Source organism: Astatotilapia calliptera, chromosome 14 (genome assembly GCF_964374335.1).
Source record: "Astatotilapia calliptera chromosome 14, fAstCal68.1, whole genome shotgun sequence".
In the NCBI taxonomy this organism is placed as follows: Eukaryota; Metazoa; Chordata; class Actinopteri; order Cichliformes; family Cichlidae; genus Astatotilapia; species Astatotilapia calliptera.
In genome coordinates, this window is record NC_137435.1 from 29,584,357 (window position 1) to 29,605,455 (window position 21,099).

General features: G+C 40.7%; 1 protein-coding gene and 2 pseudogenes across 4 annotated transcripts in view; 2 read left to right on the top strand and 1 right to left on the bottom strand.

The window, feature by feature from the left end:
* Positions 1–1,624: 1,624 nt before the first annotated feature.
* On the bottom strand, positions 1,625–3,241 carry LOC145419981 (spastin pseudogene; annotated as a pseudogene). Its single transcript, XR_013901256.1, has one exon. The product of XR_013901256.1 is annotated as a spastin pseudogene (transcript).
* Positions 3,242–6,860: 3,619 nt separating this feature from the next.
* On the top strand, positions 6,861–16,638 carry LOC145420126 (uncharacterized). 2 transcript variants are annotated; one of them, XM_080288916.1, is made up of 3 exons: positions 6,861–7,469; positions 13,650–13,790; positions 13,933–16,638. In XM_080288916.1, exon 3 carries the CDS (start codon positions 13,978–13,980, stop codon positions 14,767–14,769), a length of 792 nt encoding a protein of 263 aa, XP_080145042.1. In that variant the 5' UTR covers positions 6,861–7,469; positions 13,650–13,790; positions 13,933–13,977; the 3' UTR covers positions 14,770–16,638. The 2 variants fall into 2 exon arrangements, with proteins under 2 accessions (XP_080145042.1, XP_080145041.1); XM_080288915.1 differs by lacking the exon at positions 6,861–7,469 and adding an exon at positions 10,153–10,242.
* Positions 16,639–19,178: 2,540 nt separating this feature from the next.
* LOC145419933 (polypeptide N-acetylgalactosaminyltransferase 17-like) overlaps positions 19,179–21,099 on the top strand; it is a 29,906-nt pseudogene continuing 27,985 nt past the window's right edge. The window contains exons 1-2 of the transcript XR_013901191.1: positions 19,179–19,195; positions 20,248–20,406. The product of XR_013901191.1 is annotated as a polypeptide N-acetylgalactosaminyltransferase 17-like (transcript). The remainder of the gene's footprint in view (positions 19,196–20,247; positions 20,407–21,099) is intronic.

Consider the following 21,099-nt stretch of genomic DNA (forward strand, 5'->3'; position numbering starts at 1 on the left):
TAACATCAGTGGGGAAGTAGACGATATCAGATTATCACCTGGTGACTGCACACACACTTCAGCCTCTGGCAATAGGAGACTGGCATGGTGACGTAATCGGCCTTAAAATGCGGCCTTTAAGGCTGCAGACCCTGAATTGGGATACAGCCTCTGAATCGCTGCATCTTGTAGCTGTGTCGTCTTAAATTGGTCATGTGATTTTGACGCGCCGGCGCGTCCGGCAACCCCAGAGGTTTAACTTAATATTTAAGTGTCTCTTGGTTTTAGACTAGTTGTTTAGTCTAATTTGATGTTTTAAACCAGAAAAGGAAGAAGAGGGCTTAGAATTACAGGTAAGAACTGCTCAGTGGTATGTGATAAACTGTAAATGTAAAGCTTACAGGTCAGTCCTCATGTTTTTAAATCAGATTTTGAGTCTATACATGGCACATTATGCTTTTGCATGTTGTGAAATGTGCTGCAAAACAAACTGAGGTAAACTAACTGGTTTACTGTGATGGATTTAAAGTGCGTGTGACTGGTGCGCAGTGGCTGTGGTGCTCACGGTCAGAGTTCAGTCACAAAGAGGGTAACAGAGATGAATTTAAAGTTAAGGTGATGGTGCTTAGATTCATTCACAGACTGAAACCTTCACACCAACTTTATCCTGTGTCTCTTAGTTTTAGACTAGTTGTTTAGTCTATTTTGATGTTTTAAACCATATCACAGGGTTTTTACTTCACCATTTACGGGGTTTTAACAAGCAAACAAAAGACAGATCGTGATGTTTGAAAATGTTTTGGAAATATTCTTTAAAGATTAGATGTAAAATACGCAGAGGACAAATTCAATTGGTTTATTAGTTTATTACATAAGTTGAAAAAAAGTTAAACAAGTAAATAAAGAAACAACGTAAAAGAAAAGTAAACAAAACAAATCGGTAAATAAAGGAAAATGGTAATAAGAAGGGAAAAAAAAAGAAAAGAGAAAACCCCAACAATCCCCTCTGAGCAAGCACTAGGCGACAGTGGGGAAGAAAAACTGCCTTTAAACGGGCAGAAACTTCCGGCAGAACCAGGCTCACGAGGGGCAGTCAACTGCCGGGACTGGTTGGGGTGAAAAAAGATGAAGGAGAGAGGGAAGAAGTGTTAGGAGAGAAGGGGAGAGGAGAGGTGAAAATTAAGATGGAACAGAGGTGGAGGGAGACGAGGTGACGTCAGCAGTAGAAAAAATAGAAAGAGTAGAAAAAGCAGGAGTGTCCCTCCTCCAGAAGAAGCGGAAACGTTTTTTCTTCTTTTCCATGAGCTTTTCCACGACCACTTTTTTCTCTAGGATGAGGGTTCTCAACTGATCGGTTGTTTCTTCAACTTCCTTCTCAAGTTTCTGGCATCTTTGCTCCATTTCTTTTAATAGATTGCACTTGTCTGTATTTTGCTGTTGTTTTTCCTTGTGCATCTTTTCTAACTGCTCATTTCTTCTTGTGATTTCTTGAAGCTTACGCTGCAGGTCTTCATTTATTTTCTCTTGTTGCTGCTTTTGTGCAAGCATTTCAGCGTTTTCACACTTCAAGTTGTCTGAGTTCAACAACATCTCATTAATGACCTCTGAGTGTTTTTTCGCCATTTCATTGATCCTCTTTGAACATCGTTTTTCCAATACTTCTCCTTCCAGTTCAGGTGTTCTGTCCTTCATTGTATTAATTTGTTCAGTTGTAGATTTCTTCTCTCCAAGTCCTGGAGAATACGTTTTTTTTCTTTTTCCTGTTGCTCTTTCTCTTGAAGAAGCTCTTTATTTTTGCACTCTGTTTCATCCAGCCTGACTGGATTTGGATTTATTGAAGAAGGACCACCAAAATCTTTGTTCTATTTGGTGTACATGTTAAGAGTTGCTGGACTAACAGTTGGTTTGATTTGCTTCAGAGAATCCTCAAAGTCTTTTATCTTAATGTTGCGCACCTCAGCAGCAGCTATAACACGGACTTGTTCTGGTGCCAACTCTCTTATTGGGCCAAGTGCAGCATCTTTGGCTAATGCTGTCAAATCGCTCCCTGAATATCCTTCAGTCACTTTTGCAAGACAGGACAGTTCGTCTTGGCTCAGTGGACTCCCGTGCGTTCCCAAAAGATTTTTCAGCAGCGTAAATCTTGTCTTCTCATCGGGTAAGGTCACATATACTCTTTTTGCAAAGCGCCTTAATATTGCTTCATCGAGCTCCTGGGGCCTGTTCGTTGCTCCCATTACAAGTACTCTGTCATCCTTTCCTGACTGCAACCCGTCAAACTCAATGAGGAACTCAGTTTTTAAACGGCGAGAGGCGTCGTGCTCCCCCTCCCTCCTTTGACAGAGCAAGCTGTCCACTTCATCGATGAAGATTACTGAGGGCTGTCTCTCTCTTGCAACTGCAAAGAGTGCTCGTACGAGCTTCTCGCCTTCTCCCACATATTTGGAGGTCAAACTAGCAGCACTGATGTTGAAGAATGTTGCATTAGACTCTGCAGCAACTGCTTTGGCGAGCATGGTCTTCCCATTTCCTGGTGGGCCAAATAAAAGCAAGCCACGTGCAGGAGCTCTCAGACCAGTAAAGAGATCAGGTCTTAAGGCAGGAAGGATGACAATTTCTTGAAGTGCTTGCTTTGCCAGATCCTGCCCTGCGATGTCATCAAATGACACAGTCGCTCCACTGTATACAATTTCATTTGTAATTAAGCTGACCAGTTTACTGTCCACATTCTTTTTCATATCCCTCTTCGGGGGCTGTTTCACAGCTGCCGGTCTTCCATTCTGAGTTTTTCCCACCCGAGCGGTTTTCTTTGCATCAGTTATTCTTAATGGAGGTCTTACAGAAGTGGAGGGTCTGATGGTGGTGGAAACACCTGCGGGTTGACTTTTAGGAACTGACTTTGGCTTACTTGCAATTGTTTTGGTCGACATTTCTCTTGCGCGACTTCCCCCCTGTTCACAGTCATAACACGGTAAACTAGTCATAAACGAAAACGTTTAGGCTATTTATCGCATTTAAAGGTCTTTCTTTGGGACAACGTCACAGAACACAGAAACGTCACAGGGCTTTGGAGCGTGATGTTACAGAGGTTTACAAATACTTTCAAATATAGCTCTGGTCGAACGTTTGAAGGCTGCGAACAAACTGACTAAAACTTGCTGCTCCTGACCCCTATTTATAGAAAAACTTCAAAGGCTCAAAGGCATGTGCTTGTGACATCATCACATGTCCTTGTGACATCATCACATGTCCTTGTGACATCATCACTCTTCATGAATCAGATTGTCACATGACATTTTAGAATGGGGATGTTTTTTTTTAAACCGTTTTCAAATTTAACCCTCTGTGGTCCAGGGTATAATTGGCCGTTCTTGACTATTTTTGATTTTACCTCTATATTTCACCTTTAAAATACGTTTTTCTTGCCTTATTTGGCACCATTATTTTCAGCACAACCTCAAATATCTGAAATTTGAGTTATTGTTTTCATTTTGGTATACTATATTAGCACAGTTGATCTAAATTAATAACACAATAAATTGTGTGTGCATCTCCTGTTTTGTCATGGTTGTATGTCCCGGTTCGTGACAGGCTGCATGAGCTCATCTGGTGGGAGTGTAGTACTGTAGTATTTCAGGCATAAAAACGTGGTTTTCACAGACCTTGTCACAGGGTCTGAGTCTAAGATTCAAATTGTAAACACACAAACACTCAGGCTTGCTGCAAACCTTAGCTGATCCCCCGTGGGCTTAATTTACTGCCATTGTTTACGCACCATTGTAATTGCTTCTCTAGTTTGGCATTACACTTTAATTATGGAATGTAATTATATTTTGTCTATTTTTAGTTGTGGCATTGTGTTGTAATTAATGAAGGGCCTGCACACTCCAATATCAATTTACAATTTAAATTCTCCACAGCATGTTTAACTACATTATGTTGTGCCTTTCCAGAATCCCAGATTTACTTACACATCTCCCTTTATGATACATTAGTACTACATTTGACCTAAACCTTTTCCATCCTTTTTCCAAACTCTCATTCATTTTTTACCTGATAACCAAAAACTGTGATAGTGAAAGGCTGAAATATTTCTAGGGGTATGAGATTTCTGTGTGTTTTCTGTAGGTGAGCAGCTGCGAGAAGTTTGGCTACGGGGTGATGGTGACACAGGTGGCAGCAACTGCTCCGGGAGTTGTGGCTCTGCACAGTTCAGGTACTATTGCAGTTATTTGGACACAACAAACACTTGTCAGCTGTGATGCTTAAGGCTTATATTATAAGTTGTTGTTGTTGTTTTTGTGTTGTCGGTATAAAGGAGACTTAAGGCAGCTTAGGGAGAAATGTATTTGTCAAACCGTTTTTGTTTGGGTAAGAAAGAGTAAGAAGAGGCGTTCTTTTTTGATAAATGGATTCACATATCAGTTGTATACTGATACTAGGTTTATCCATATGCAAAAGGCTCCAGGAAATACCGTACTCTTGTCAAAAGAGGTCAAAAAATGAAGCTAGTGAACAAATATTTTAATCCTGCATTCTTTCTATTGGCTAGAAGGGGCGACTCAACTGGTTATGGGAAAAGAAGTCTGATTACTTATCAGCCCTTCGCTTATAACAGCACCGCTGCGTTCTGAAACCTATTCTCTCCTATGACTTTACCCACGCAAGAACAGTTCCCTGCTGTGTTGAGCAGCGCTGGCTGTGGAGCACTCATGTGTTCCATGATGTGACATATGTTTGTGCCATCGATAAAAAGGCAGACTGACAGAAAGAAGGATGACCTCAAAAAGTGATATAGTCCAGACAGAGCTTACAAATGATGGGCCATTTGCTAAACCTGCAGCACACACTGCTTTCTATGTGAAAGAACCATTCTGTGAGAAAAACTCTACTGCTCATTTGATCTATGACCTCTGAAAAACAGTTCATGATTTCCATTACTATTCAATTATAAAAAAAAAAAAAAGTACATTCCCTGGGTTATACAGCACTGATATGCAAAGCTTAATTGTATATCTGTAACTCTAGAACTGCAGTATTTATAGTTTTCTTAGTTTAATATTTCAATTTCATATTCTTCTTCTAAGTATAAAATCCCTTTTGTTATATTTGTCTCATTAATTTAACTGAAATACACTGAAAATTGCTCACAAATTAAGGTTTATGTGTCAATACAAATGCAGGTTTTATTGCTGGGAGCTTCCCGTGATGCACTGACTATTTCTTCTTCCATGACACTAATGTTTTGTCTTTGCTTCATCATTTATGTACTGTACTGTATCCCCAGTTTTCCAGCGAGGGCTGCGTACATTTTGATTGCATTAACGTTTTTATCCAGCCTTTATGTGCAAGCTTGAGCTGCAAAATTCAAATGTAGTTACTGACAGGCCAAAGTGCAACAGGGAAGAGATTAAATGGGATCAAAGGGAGTGGCATTATAAATTCCTTCCTTCCTGAGATTCAAATCCTCCAATCAAAACGGTGCCAGCAATGCAAAGACAGATTTCTTTAAAAGATTGGACACAATAACAAAGTCAGTCGTTTATTTATTAAAGCACTGTTAATAATTTTAGTTGCTGCTATTTCAAATAAATGTTTGGTACAACAAATTTCTCCGTGTTCTGTCTCAGGCTTTATTCGGGCCCTGGTACTAGAGCTATGGTCTGTTCTTGAGTGCAGCAGTGACGACATCAGAGTGGTCCGTCCCAAACCAACTCCCATTGACCCCACAGATAGGAGTTGCATTAAGGTATTGTATGTATGTGCGTGCGTGTGTGTGTGAGAGAGAGAGGGAGAAGGAGAAACTTCCTGGAGCCCACAATGCCCCAATTTTTAGATATCTACATAATAGTACAGACACAGATCTCTTAGAAGTTTTGCTTTTCCATCATGTTTTTAGCTCACTGGTTACAAAGGTGTTTAAATTGATTAAAATTAAATTGATTCCAATTATTATTAACCCAGGACTCAGAATAGTGGTCCATGTGTTGCTGTGATACCAGCAGCCATGTAGAAAATTCACTTGTGAATATTCATATTTAAGAAACTGGCAATAGTGATTTTGTTAACAAGAAAGGCTTTTTGCTGATTGGTTTATGGGTGTCTGGGCAAATAAGCCTTACTTTCATAAGACTGCATTTTTAGTTATGTTTTTGGCAGAATTTCTCTCAGGAAAGCTTCAACAAGCTCCAGCGTGAGCCTGTCTGTGTGTGTCTGATGCTTGGCCTCTGACAGCAGCCAAGTCATCTCTCTCAGAGAGACTAGCCAAGTGAATACGGACAGCCAGTGATGTGTAAACTGTGTCCTGCCACAGGCGACTTTAAAGTCTGCCTTATCAGTGGGTTATACATATATGCTGAGGTCAAAGGAAAACTAAATATACACACACCAGCACTTTGGTGAATTAACTCGAGTCTTTGCTTTAATCTGTGCTAAGTACAGTAGGAGGTTTGGTAGTACATATGAAGATAAGTTCACACATGCACAGAAACATCAGAAGACACATGAAAGTATAGATATTTCTATTTTAGAAAAAAAAATCCATCGTATCTTGTTTTTTTCTTTACGTTTCTTTGAAGCTGTTTAATATAATCTAAGTTGTAGCTCGTTTGTGCAAGTGTCTCTCTTTTTTTCCTTTGATGCTTTTGATGATATGTTTTCCCTGTTCTACCAGACCCAGTGAAAAATGCAGGGAGCTTTCCTGTAGTTTAATATTCTTCAGGCTGCAATAGGTTTCTGCTCAACCACTCTGCTCAGAATATATGTCTTATTCAGTTTTGAGAGTGTGGTAAACCATGTTTTACCTTTGCAATCATAAATTCTTTTTTTACATTTTGTTTTGCTTTGAATACTACAGATATTATTTGTCATATTATCGGTAGTGTTTGTAGTTGAATAGTGTTATATTATTATTATGTGTTAGGATTTGATCAATCCATGACGTGCACAAATGCATTCACAATGGTCTTTAAAAGCAAATACATTTTTTCTCTCTAACAGCTGCTGTATTTACTTTCCTCTTCAGTCCTTCCTGTACTTGGTCAACCTCCTCTCCTCTTCCCAGTCGGTGTGGCAACTGCTGGGCCGACAGTCTTTGGCCAACAAAAGCGAATACACCCTGAGGGAGATGCCAACCTCCATACCTGTAAGTGTTTTTCTTCTTCTTCTTTTCCACACACTGCAGTTTTTTTTTGTCATCCATCTGAGGGCATGTTTGCACTTTTTATTTGGCCTCCAAACACCACCCACCCATTTGTTTTACTTCAAACGCATTCAAATAAACCCTCTCACACTGAGACTGATATACGTTCTCCACCTTACCCATTGTAAATTTCCACACAGTTTTCGTTTTGCACCCTATCCGGTGCATTCTTGTTCAAAGCCTCTCATTTTACTCCACAGGATTTGATTGACAGACTGATTGCCGTGAATTCGGATGGGAAGATTCATTCTCTCTTCCACTACGAAGAGAGTCACACATTCGGCCTAAGGTGGGATTCATTTTTTTTTTCATATTACTTAACATCAGTGGGGAAGTAGACGATATCAGATTATCACCTGGTGACTGCACACACACTTCAGCCTCTGGCAATAGGAGACTGGCATGGTGACGTAATCGGCCTTAAAATGCGGCCTTTAAGGCTGCAGACCCTGAATTGGGATACAGCCTCTGAATCGCTGCATCTTGTAGCTGTGTCGTCTTAAATTGGTCATGTGATTTTGACGCGCCGGCGCGTCCGGCAACCCCAGAGGTTTAACTTAATATTTAAGTGTCTCTTGGTTTTAGACTAGTTGTTTAGTCTAATTTGATGTTTTAAACCAGAAAAGGAAGAAGAGGGCTTAGAATTACAGGTAAGAACTGCTCAGTGGTATGTGATAAACTGTAAATGTAAAGCTTACAGGTCAGTCCTCATGTTTTTAAATTAGATTTTGAGTCTATACATGGCACATTATGCTTTTGCATGTTGTGAAATGTGCTGCAAAACAAACTGAGGTAAACTAACTGGTTTACTGTGATGGATTTAAAGTGCGTGTGACTGGTGCGCAGTGGCTGTGGTGCTCACGGTCAGAGTTCAGTCACAAAGAGGGTAACAGAGATGAATTTAAAGTTAAGGTGATGGTGCTTAGATTCATTCACAGACTGAAACCTTCACACCAACTTTATCCTGTGTCTCTTAGTTTTAGACTAGTTGTTTAGTCTATTTTGATGTTTTAAACCATATCACAGGGTTTTTACTCCACCATTTACGGGGTTTTAACAAGCAAACAAAAGACAGATCGTGATGTTTGAAAATGTTTTGGAAATATTCTTTAAAGATTAGATGTAAAATACGCAGAGGATAAATTCAATTGGTTTATTAGTTTATTACATAAGTTGAAAAAAAGTTAAACAAGTAAATAAAGAAACAACATAAAAGAAAAGTAAACAAAACAAATCGGTAAATAAAGGAAAATGGTAATAAGAAGGGAAAAAAAAAGAAAAGAGAAAACCCCAACAATCCCCTCTGAGCAAGCACTAGGCGACAGTGGGGAAGAAAAACTGCCTTTAAACGGGCAGAAACTTCCGGCAGAACCAGGCTCACGAGGGGCAGTCAACTGCCGGGACTGGTTGGGGTGAAAAAAGATGAAGGAGAGAGGGAAGAAGTGTTAGGAGAGAAGGGGAGAGGAGAGGTGAAAATTAAGATGGAACAGAGGTGGAGGGAGACGAGGTGACGTCAGCAGTAGAAAAAATAGAAAAAGTAGAAAAAGCAGGAGTGTCCCTCCTCCAGAAGAAGCGGAAACGTTTTTTCTTCTTTTCCATGAGCTTTTCCACGACCACTTTTTTCTCTAGGATGAGGGTTCTCAACTGATCGGTTGTTTCTTCAACTTCCTTCTCAAGTTTCTGGCATCTTTGCTCCATTTCTTTTAATAGATTGCACTTGTCTGTATTTTGCTGTTGTTTTTCCTTGTGCATCTTTTCTAACTGCTCATTTCTTCTTGTGATTTCTTGAAGCTTACGCTGCAGGTCTTCATTTATTTTCTCTTGTTGCTGCTTTTGTGCAAGCATTTCAGCGTTTTCACACTTCAAGTTGTCTGAGTCCTGGAGAATACGTTTTTTTTCTTCTTCCTGTTGCTCTTTCTCTTGAAGAAGCTCTTTTTTTTTGCACTCTGTTTCATCCAGCCTGACTTTCAGCACTTCGTATTTTTTCTTTATGCCTTTGAGTTGGTCCTGCATTTGTGTGACCCCTTCCTTTTTCTGTCCGAGGATTTGTGCAGTTTGTTCCATAGCTTCATCAAGCGTTCCTTGGAGCGCCTGATTCTTTTGCTCCATGTTTTGGAGATCCCTTTGCATCTCCCCAATAGTAGCATTCGCGCGTTGAAGCTGGGCAGACGTTTCTTTTAATTCAGCACTCTTTGTCTTGTTTTCCTTCATCAGGAACAAAATCTTCTGTCGTGCTTCACCAAACTTTCCTTCCCAGGCCTCACTAATAATTTTTGTGTAAGGCTGGCGTTGCTGTTGTTTTTCCAGCTCTTGATTTCGTGCTTCCAATTGTCTGCACTTCTCCTCCAGTTGAAGCTTCTCTTCTTCAATTTGTTTAATTTTTGCATGTAGGTCGGAGTTTTCCTGTAATGTCCTTTGGACTGATGAGGCACCAATGGATCGTGTCATATCAGGCTTCCCTCTTGAAGTGAGTGGCCGGCCAGACCTCGAAGGAGAGGCAGCAAGATTGTTTATTCTTTGTTGGCATTTTCGTGGATACATTTTTAATCCTGTGCACAGTGACTCTGAAGAGGTTTACAAATACTTTCAAATATAGCTCTGGTCGAACGTTTGAAGGCTGCGAACAAACTGACTAAAACTTGCTGCTCCTGACCCCTATTTATAGAAAAGGCTCAAAGGCATGTGCTTGTGACATCATCACATGTCCTTGTGACATCATCACATGTCCTTGTGACATCATCACTCTTCATGAATCAGATTGTCACATGACATTTTAGAATGCGCCCCCTGCCGCCATCACAGTAGGCCAGACAAAGGATACAGCTTCAGCTATGGTGGTACGTGTGTAGTCGGTTGCAATGTTAGATCTCACGATCGTGAAGGCAAGAAACTGGATTAATCTTTTAATCGTTTTCCATCCTGGCGGCAACGTGAGGGATCCCATGTATCCGATATCACCAAACAAAGATGCCAGGCATGGATTGCAGCGGTGAGACGAGCGGATATCGAGTTCCGTGCAATCCCCAGCTTTTTGTTGGTTTGCTCGCGGCATTTTCTCTCCGGTGAGTTCTAAAGTAATTCATATCACTATCCGATTGTTGAGTCTGACGTCACTAGCCGTGTCTGGGCCTAAACTCTGCTGCAGGTCCATATATCAAATGATCACTGTGGCATTACTGAGAGTTAAAACACTGTCTTAAGTCTTTCATCTTTAATAAAATTATCAGCGTTCTGCTCTACCAGGTGTAACAACTGAGTTAAACATCCAGGCATCCATGACAATGGAATTTATGACATATGAGTTAGAAGTTAGCAGCAAGTTAGCTCGCTAGCTTCTATCTAAATACAATATAGCATGTCCTGACTGCGGGGTTTTGGAAACAAATTAAAACGTACAGCTTTCTTATCACTTCCAACATAAATGAAGACAGAAAACTAAACAGCAGTGACAGTGGCTGCAAATTTTACCAGGGTTTTAGTCAAATGCCCCCCTGTGATTTTACCTGCACCCTGCGATTTGATTTTTAGTTATTTTAACAGCAAACTGAAGAAAAGCCTTGACTCCGTTGCTCCACTCACCACCAAAAAGATTAACGTAAAACATGCATCACCCTGGAGAAACGAAGAAGTCAAAAAACTCAAAAGAAATTGCAGGGCAGCAGAAAGGAGATGGAGGAAAAATAAAAATAATATCAACCATCAAATATTTTCCGAGCAATTTAAAATGTACAATAATACATTAAGGAAGTCAAGAAATTCATACTTCGCCAAAATAATCAGTATTAACAAAAATAATCCCAAGGTCCTCTTTTCCACCATAGATCATTTATTTAACCCTGATTTTAACAGCTCCCAAAGAACCCCCACAGACTCGCTCTGTGAGCAGTTTGCAGACCACTTCAGGGGAAAGATCAGCGCCATCAGATCTGATATTTTATCTAATCGCGATATGATTGTAAACACATCTGAGGGCTCGATTGTACCTGAGGAGACACTGGACAGCTTTGTCCTGGTTAATGCTGAGAACTTTCAGAAGGTTTTCTCCACAGTGAGACCCACCACATGTCTTTTAGATCCAATCCCCTCTTCACTCTTTAAAACACTTTATGGATTTTTTGAGGCTGAGCTTTTATACATGATGAATTGCTCTCTTCAGTTGGGTGTCTTCCCTGCTGCCTTTAAAACGGCGGTGGTGAGGCCCCTTCTGAAGAAGAGCAATTTGGATTGTAATGATTTTAATAACTACAGACCTGTATCCAACTTACCATTTTTAAGTAAAGTCTTAGAAAAACTTGTTTTTACTCAGATTACTGATTTTCTCAATGATAGACAGATCCTGGAGATATTCCAGTCTGGATTTAGGGTGAACCACAGCACAGAGACGGCTCTCCTAAAGGTTTTAAATGATCTTAGATGTAACTGGGACGCCCAAAAGCTCTCAGTCCTGGTGCTGCTGGATCTAAGCGCAGCCTTTGATACAGTAGACCACGCTATTCTTTTAAACAGACTAAAACACATGGTGGGCCTCTCTGGTGCTGTACACAACTGGTTCACTTCCTATCTCTCTGACAGATCTTTTATGGTGAGTATGGATACATGCTCCTCTAAGATCCATAAAATGACATGTGGTGTGCCTCAAGGGTCGGTTCTAGGCCCTGTACTTTTTAATTTGTATATGTTGCCTCTCGGCAGTGTCATCAGGAGGCATGGAGTGAACTTCCACAGTTACGCTGATGACACGCAGCTGTACATCTCCGTGTCTCCTGATGACACCAGACCAATGGATGCCCTTTTTAACTGTATCTTGGATATAAGATCTTGGATGGCAGAAAACTTTTTACAGCTTAACCAGGACAAAACTGAAGTTTTAATTGTCGGTCCTGAAGCTCAGAGAGAGAAACTCTTGTCTAAATTAGAGGCATTTTCACTATGTCCTTCGCTACAAGTGAAAAACCTGGGTGTTATTTTTGACTCTGAGCTTGGTTTTATCCCACATGTTAAACATGTAACCAAAATTGGATTTTATCATCTAAAAAATATAGCCAGAGTCCGCCCTATTCTCTCTCGGGCCAACACGGAGATGCTGATGCATGCTTTTATTGCCAGTCGCATTGATTACTGTAATGCCCTGCTCTCTGGTCTTCCTAAGAAGAATATTTCAACTTTACAACTCTTGCAAAACTCGGCAGCTCGTGTGCTGACGAAGACCAGAGGGCGGGCCCACATTACACCGGTTTTAGAATCGCTGCATTGGCTCCCCGTGTGTTTCAGGATCGATTTTAAAGTTCTTTTATTGGTTTTTAAATGTCTTAATGGTCTTGGGCCTTCTTATCTCTCAGATCTGCTTTTACCATACGAACCCTCGCGGACCCTGAGGTCCTCTGGTACTGGCCTTTTGATTGTCCCTAAAGTCAGGACACATACTCACGGAGAGGCAGCTTTTCAGTGGTATGGTCCTCGTCTGTGGAACAGCCTGCCGGAGGAGCTCAGGGCCGCAGAGAACGTACATGTTTTTAAGAACAGGCTCAAGACCCACCTTTTTAATTTAGCTTTTACTTAGCGTTTATTTATTTTTTATGCTTATTTATTCTATCCTGTTATTCTATTATTAATTTAGGATTTACCTAATATTTTTTGATTTTATTCTTATTCATTTTTTAATCTTCTTACTCTATTTATATTTATATTTATATTGTATCCTGTTCTTATTTATTTTATCATTTTACCCTGTATATATCGTATTGCGTCATATCTCCAGTGTTTCCTCGGAGGGCGCTCTCTGCACCGGGGCTGTTATTGACCGTGGCTGCTGGTCTCTGGGGTCCTCTCAGCCTGGTTGGGGGGCTCCTTGGCCTCCCTCCGGCTGTGTGCCCAGCCCGGAGGCTGCGGTCTGTGACCGGCTCCCGGTGCAGACGGCTCTCTGTTATAATGTTTCCTCACTTGGCTCATGCGAGCCCAGCCCAATTTTTACTCTTTAAGTGTGCGCGTGTGTGTATGTGTGTGTGTGGGTGGGGGTGGGGGGATATATGTGTATTGAGAGTGTGGGGAGTGAGTTGGAGGGTGGGGTGGGCTGCTTTTAACTATGTAAAGCACTTTGTGCTACATTTTTTCTGTATGAAAAGTGCTTTATAAATAAAGCTTGATTGATTGATTTGTAGGGTTACTGAAGTTGGGCTAGCTGGTATATAATGATGTGCTACGTGACCGCTAGTAACACAGCTATGTTAGCACAATATAAACACGCTAACTTTTTTTCCACTCGATAAAAGTTAACGTGAGTGTTCTCGGTGGTCAGGAACAAATGTAATCGCATGGCAGGATGCTGTAAAAGGACCAAACCAAAAGGCTTTTAGTGGGTTTTTTTTTCAATGCGCCGCGGTCATAGATAATGAGATAAAACATGCTAATGTGTGATGCTGCAGAACCACGTCATGTCGACTGAGTAGCTTTTGATTTGGCATTATTGCAGGCAAACCAGCATATGAAATGGATGTAACAAATCCAGACTGGGCACCAACACTGCACATGGGGCACGACGACAAACCTGTGTCAGACTCGGACCGGCACGCAAGGCGTATGCAACGGAAGCGAAAAAGAGCACCCATTGCAGGTAAACACCCCCCTCTGAAAACATACTAAATTGCTCTTATGGTACACTAATCCGCACATAACTTAAAGATGAATCACACACCTGTCATTGGAATATTGGTGTACATTAACCTTAAGTCTATGCACTATTTTTTATCTTACAGGCTTGATGATCGATGAAGGTCTGACAGAAGAACAACAACCATGTCATGGAGGCAGTGGACAGCAGTTGTGTGTCCAACACACAAGTGGAGGTTGACGTACCAGCTGCAAATGTGGACAGTGGTGATGGGAGTGACAGCGTCACGGAAGCTGAAGGGCAGACGAAGGACTGTGTGTGCAGTCAACAGGGCAGAGCAGAAATAAACCGGCTGTTGGAGGAGAACAGACTGCTTCGAGCACAGTTGCAAAAGACAGAGCTGAATGAAACTTTCTTAAAGGACGATACCGAAAAAGTAAGATATTACACTGGACTATATTGTTATGCTGTCTTAATGTCCCTCTTCAACACTGTCAAAGATTTCCTGCCAATACCGAAGAAACTGACAGGTTTCCAAATGCTCTTACTCACACTAATGCGTCTGAGACTTGATCTTCCAGTCCAGCATCTTTGTCATCTATTCCATGTGTCGCACAAAACACTGTCTTCTGTCTTCACCGATACCATTGATGTTTTGTATGCCCACTTAGGAGCACTGGTGCACTGGCCTGAGAGGCACTGTCTGCAGGCGACAATGCCTCCACAGTTTACTGAAACTTTTGGAAAACGAGTAGCAATCATTGTTGACTGTTTTGAGATTCGAACAGAAAGACCATCTAATTTAAAGGCACGCGCACAAACATACTCTCATTACAAGGGTACACAGACCATAAAATACCTCATCGGGATTACACCCCATGGAGCTATTTCTTTCATTTCCAGGGGATGGGGGGTCGTGCATAGAGCAGGGCGATATGGCCAAAAATATTTATCACGATATATATTTGAAAATTTGCGATAACGATATAACCGACGATATAATTGATGCGAGACAAAATACAACTCCACAACATTACTAGCGCAAAAAGACAACCTTCCATTTATTTTCACTTAAACAAGAAGCTGGTTTTTATGTACATTAAAGCTTTATAAAAATGTAACAGTGCAAATGCAAATTCCTTGCTGAAAGTTTAACCAAAAGGCATTTCCAGTAGAAATGGGCTGACATATCCTGAGCATAACCATGTATAATATCCACTGAAGTTAAAAAGAGGTGCTTTGCAACATTAAACTGCAGTGTGCAGTACGCATTTTTCGGACCATAAGGTGCACGGGATTATAAGGCACATTAAGCGAAACAAAGCAGTCAGATAAATCAAACTTTATTAAACTCATTCTTCTTGCTTCCTCCACTTCTGTACCATTGATTCATTAATGTTGAATTCTCTGGCAGCTGCTCTATTCCCATGTTGTTGCAGTATATTAATGACTAACCTGGTATTGTGGATAGATTATCTCAGTTGTTCTCCTGACTGAAGTTTGGTCCGTTTACAGCATCCTGCCATGCGATTGCATTTGTCTCTAACCATGAAGAACCTTCACGTTAACTTTTATAAGTGGAAAAGTGTTAGTGTTCGTCCTCCAGCTTCACTGTTTATGTTATGCTAACATAGCTGTGTCGCTAGCGATCACGTAGCACATCATTATATACCAGCTAGCCCAACTTCAGTAACCCTACAAACGTCACTGCTGTTTAGTTTCCTGTCTTCATTTATGTTGGAAGTGATAGCAGAGCTGTACGTTTTAATTTGTTCAGAAATCTCTCAGTCAGAACATGCTATATCATGCTTAGGTAACTAGCGAAACTAGCGAGCTAACTTCCGCTAGCTTCCTGCTAACTTCTAACTCCATTAAATGTAATAACTTTTTGTTTTCATGGAAGTTAAACTTTATAGTTACACCTGGTAAAGCAGCAATGCTGATCGTTTTACTAAAGATGAAAGAATTTAGACAGTTTTTAACTCTCAGTGATGCTGCAGTGTTGTTTGACCTGAAGCATACGGAGTTTAGGACCCAGATTACTCCCAGATTTAAGAGCATCTTAGTCCGACAAATACGACAATTAACGACGACCGCTTTCATGTTCTGCAAAAAAATGTGCTTTGTCGTGTATCTGACAGACAAACACCAAACCAGTTCCACATCACGGAAGTTGCACCATTTTTACAAACCAATTCTGGTTCATCTGTTTCACTCAACAATCGGCCATGTGCGTATGAAAACAAAGGCACTGCGCATGCGCGTTTTACTCCCATTCTATCGCGATATTTCATTTTCCTATCGTTGCCTAACATTATACCGGTATTACCGTGAATGGTATAATATGGCCCAGCCCTAGTCGTGCATCAGATAAACACATCATAGAGAGATGTGGCATTCTTCAAAAGCTGTTACCAGGGGACGTAGTATTGGCTGACAGAGGCTTTGACATCAGAGATGCTGTAGGAATGATGTGTGCGGAGGTCAAGATTCCAGCTTTCACAAAAGGCTACTGTCAACTTGATGCAAGGGACGTTGAACAAACGAGAGCAATTGCCCACCTGAGAATTCATGTTGAGCGAGTAATAGGTAGTTTGCGCAACAAGTTCAAAATGTTACACACAGTCTGATTACTCTTATCATGTGAGGCTGAAGACACAACACTTCTTGATAAGATCGTTAAGGTTTGCTGTGTTTTTGTTAATATGTGCCCCAGTGTTGTTGTCAAACCAGGGCCAAATGACACTTGCTCCTGTTGAGTATTCTTAAAGCTGTTCTTTTGGATGTACTGTACATTGTAAATAGTTGTACTTTGTGTGAAGTTGTTTTAATAAAACAAAAAAGAATAGTATATTTGTTTGTTTTTCTTTATTATAGATCTATTCACATGTACACAGCAATCACATAAAAATGAAATGCAAACTATTTACATCGCACCACACAGCTGTCATCAATCTTTAACCACAACATGAAACATTACAGGCTATTTAGAGCAGCACGTTGTTTCGAGAAGTATTTCCCAACAAGTTCAGGAAGGCACATTTTACGAAAGAAGTCTTGTGCTTTCTTTAAGCGCGGTTTCCAGAAATCCACAGCAGGGAAGACGCGAGTCACAGCAAGGTCTCTCTGTGTCCACACAACGAGGCCACAGTGGCTGGCGCCCGTAACAAAGACTCAGCGTCTCTGTTGTGTAAACACGCCAGTGATTGGGGTAATGTGGGTGACTGTGTAGTGTAGTTGGTGTAATAGTTTTCGACTCCACACAGTCACTGCTTTGCTGTGCTTCTGCAGCGTATCCAGTAATGGTGACAAATCCTCCAGCGTTGCAATAGGAAGCTGCTCTTAAGCGCAGAAAGAATTGTTTCCAGGGATTTCTATTTGTATCCAGCTTGGCGTGCAGGATCCTTTGTGTAATCTATGCTTACATATGTATTTTACACACAGACAATGTGAAAAATACAACACATTGCTATGGATTGATGCTGAAAGTGCTAATTGCACTAAAAAATTTAGCTGAAAAAAATAACACCAACTAAATAGATAAGCATGTCTGTTAACAAAAACCCCCAAACGCTTTACCCAACTGGGGTTTTTCAACTACCTCACTGACAGAATGAGCCCAGGTATTGCCAGTGCCACTGATGGAAATGAGCCACAGCAGCTCTTCAGCACCTACAAATGAGACCTGCCCACACCAACAAGCAAGAAGGGAGACCAGGTGGCGAGCATCGCCACACTTTCCAATCCAATAAACTACCATTGCAGTTAGTAGTAAGTGGTTGATTAGTGCAGCAACAACAAAAACACACTGAATGTCATTTTAAAATACACAAAATGTTTTATTTTACATTCTATCGAAGTTCCTGCTGGAAAGTGCTGTACTGTACAAGATGCTTCCCTCACCGCAAACTCAGGTTTACTGCTGGATAAATTTTATTTCCACATTAGTCAACTCAACAACCAAGACAGAGCACAATAGAGACAATAAGGGGGTGGCTGTAGCTCAGGCGGTAGAGCAGGTCATCTGCTGATCGGAAGATTGGTGGTTCGATTCCTGGCTTCCCCCAGTCTGCATGCCAAATATCCTTGGGCAAGATATTAACCCCAAATTGCTCTCCGATGCATCCATCGGAGTATGAATGTGTGTGAATGTTACTTAGAAAGCACCTAGAACAATGTGCTTGTGCGAATGGGTGTGAATGGGTGAATGCACAAGTTGTGTAAAGCGCTTTGAGTGCTCAGAAGAGTAGAAAAGCGCTATATAAGAACCAGTCCATTTACCAATATGTGCACTGGTCTAATGATGTTTATGGCTCCCAAAGTATCGAGTATTGAGGTCTATTGCACTGTTGACTATTTACAAAAGTATTGCACAAAAGGTATTGCACAGTGAGGTGAAGAGGCACTACAGCTTAGTTGTTCCCCCCTCCTTTGTCCTCCTGTTTCCCCTCCCTCTCCCCTCCAGAGAGGAGTTAAACAGTCTGATGGCGTGTGGGACAAAGGAGTTTTTAAGTCTGTTAGTTCTTGTCTTGGGGAGAAGCAACCTGTCACTGAACAGACTCTTCTGGTTGTTAATGGCCGTGTGCAGAGGATGCCTGGCATTGTCCATAATGTCCATCAGTTTCTTTAGTGTCCTTTTCTCTGCCACTGTCACCAGGGTGTCCAGCTTCATGCCGACCACAGAGCTAGCCTTCCTGATCAGTTTTTCCAGCCTGGATGAGTCCTTCTTTGCTGTGCTGCTCCCCCAGCACACCACAGCATAGCACTTTAAGAATCTAAAAGATAACAAAATCTGATAGGTAAAAATAACATTTTGAACCAACTAGGTGGTTCCCAAAAATCTGGCGTGCTGTGAGTCCTTAAAAAAATTGAGGAAACCGGAAAAGTAGCAGGACTAAATAACTCTGTACAGCAGATGAACTGTATCTGGAAATCATGTCCTTAAGATGTAGAAAAATATAAAGAAAAGCAAAGACTTGAAGTACCTGAGAGATGCACTGGCCCTTTAATGGATCCATCTGCTGTTTGCTGAAGCCTCATCAGAAACGGTCTCAGTGGAAGGCTGTCAGGAAGCCATTTTTAGTGAAGAGAAACAGGGAGAAAAGGCTGAGGTATGGTAAATTACACGAGAACTGGACTATATCAGTGGCAACAGGTCTTACAGCATTATGAATTCATATTTGACATTTTTGGTTCAAATAATTGTTGATATGACTCCAACAGAGGGTGTTTACATCCATCTGTAAAACACGATGAAGGCTCTGCCAGTGGTGTTGGGAATCTTGAGAAAGCTGATGGAAATATGAACCAGATATTAAGATTTTCATTAATCATGCAGTCCCAGCTGAAAAGCATCTAGTTGGAAAAGGCATATTTTTATTCATTACGACAATGATCCCAAACACACGGTGAATACAATAAACGTATACCTAGATCAGTCATGGATTGGCCTCCCCAGAGCCCAGACCTCAACATTTATTAAAGCAGTGTGTTCCGGAAAGAGAGAGTCCAGGCTATGTTCGATAGTAAAGGTGGCCATACCAAATATTGACTTTCAAGTACATTTTTGCCTTATGTACTGTATTTCCATTTATGTTTGCACGTTTCAGTGAATTGCTCTGCCTATTTCCCATTTTCCCAGCAGAATATAATGAAATGAGGATGCCTCAAGACTTTTGCAATATTGTATCAGAAGGAGAAAAAAGGTGACAAATGTCCCAGTTCTTCGTGGTTAATCTTGTTAATGTTGCCTTCTGTTTTCTAATGGTTTCCTGCCAAAAACCCTAAAAAAGTGTTCTCCAACCTCGTGAATTGAAAACACTGGATTTGTTATAGAATAACTTCTAATTAGCTATTATTTCACAGAGGAAATAAGATAATCGATAAAAGAAAAAAAGACGTGAAAAGGAGACAATAAAAGAAGCCCCTTCCTTTCCCACATGTGCTAAACTTAGAGCCAAAGCCTCACCCTGCCGCTTTCCGCTTCATTAGAGCTGTTTAAACAAAACAAGTTTAAAATAGGGTTTCTATCTGAAACAGCACATGCAGTTAAAAGGCCAATGTGGAAAATAAATCCTTGTGATTATAGTTGAACAGGAAGCAGCACTTGCTCTGCCTTTCAGCCCCATTGAACAAGACGTCAGCAGCTCTATGGAGGTAGTTTAGTCTTTTTTACAAATTCAAAATTAAATATGCGAGCACTCAAAAATTAAGGTTCACTGAGAAATGTCCTCATTTTTTAAAAAGAAAGGCATATTCCTTGTTATTTAATACAACATTCAATTGATCAGAAATGTTAGAAATCATGGTAAATGGGCTCATCAATACAAAATCATGATTGTCTTTTTAATTGTATAACTTTGTAGACTACTTTTCCCAAACCATCACTCTAGTGCTCCACTGGCACCTCGTATTACTTAATGCAAGTAGTTTACAGGTGTTGTGTCGTGTCTTTCTACAGATGTAGAAAGGTCAGCTACTCAAGAGACCTTCCCCAAATCTCCCTCATCTTCATCTTCGTCAACGAGGCTCTGTCGGTGATCCTGCGCTCAGTCCACTCAGCTGTCAATCACACACTTGCTCAAGGAGGTCATCCTGGTGGACGACAACAGCGATGACGGTCAGTATAGATTAAATATTTTCTTCAGCTAATACCAAATAAGAAGAGTGGCTTTTTCGCCCTCTGATTAGAAGATGGTTTATAGTGAGTGAAACACAGAATTTCCATCTAAAATCCACTGAGTCATCAGCAGGATTTCTACTGAAAGCAACAAAATACACATCAAATTGTCATTCAGCATCCCAGAAATAATTATCTTATACAATAAGTGTCATGTAACCTGAATATAATTATATAATTAAGTTTTATATTATTATAAAACTGAAACTAGTGAATAACCTTTGCACTGTCCTCTTCCTGCTGTGACAAAACAAATTTCCCACGTGTGGGACTAATAAAGGTTATCTTATCTTATCTTATCTTATCTTATCTTAAAAAGGTGGCGCGGTCGTTGATGCTCAGGAAGCAGTAGACCCCCGTTGGTGTTGTTTAGAGTGAGTTGGAGCTTAAAACAGCACCGCAGGGAGCTGAGTGAGAACTTTTATGTCATCTCTCTATTTGCATGTGTGCTTCTGTATTTCTTTATTTATCAACTGTGTTGTTGTGGTGATGAATTTGTATGTTTTTTATGTTTGTTTTCAGCTTTTGATAGTGTAGCAGTGACAATAGTTGGCATACATTAGTGGTTATTTAGGATAGGATGAGCTAATAAGCCATCATGTCTTTGTATTTTGCTAGGAAAATGGGAAATAG

Bases quoted from the DNA above. Each gene is read 5' to 3' on its own strand.
- LOC145420126 (XM_080288916.1), top strand. From the start codon at position 13,978: ATGGAGGCAGTGGACAGCAGTTGTGTGTCCAACACACAAGTGGAGGTT.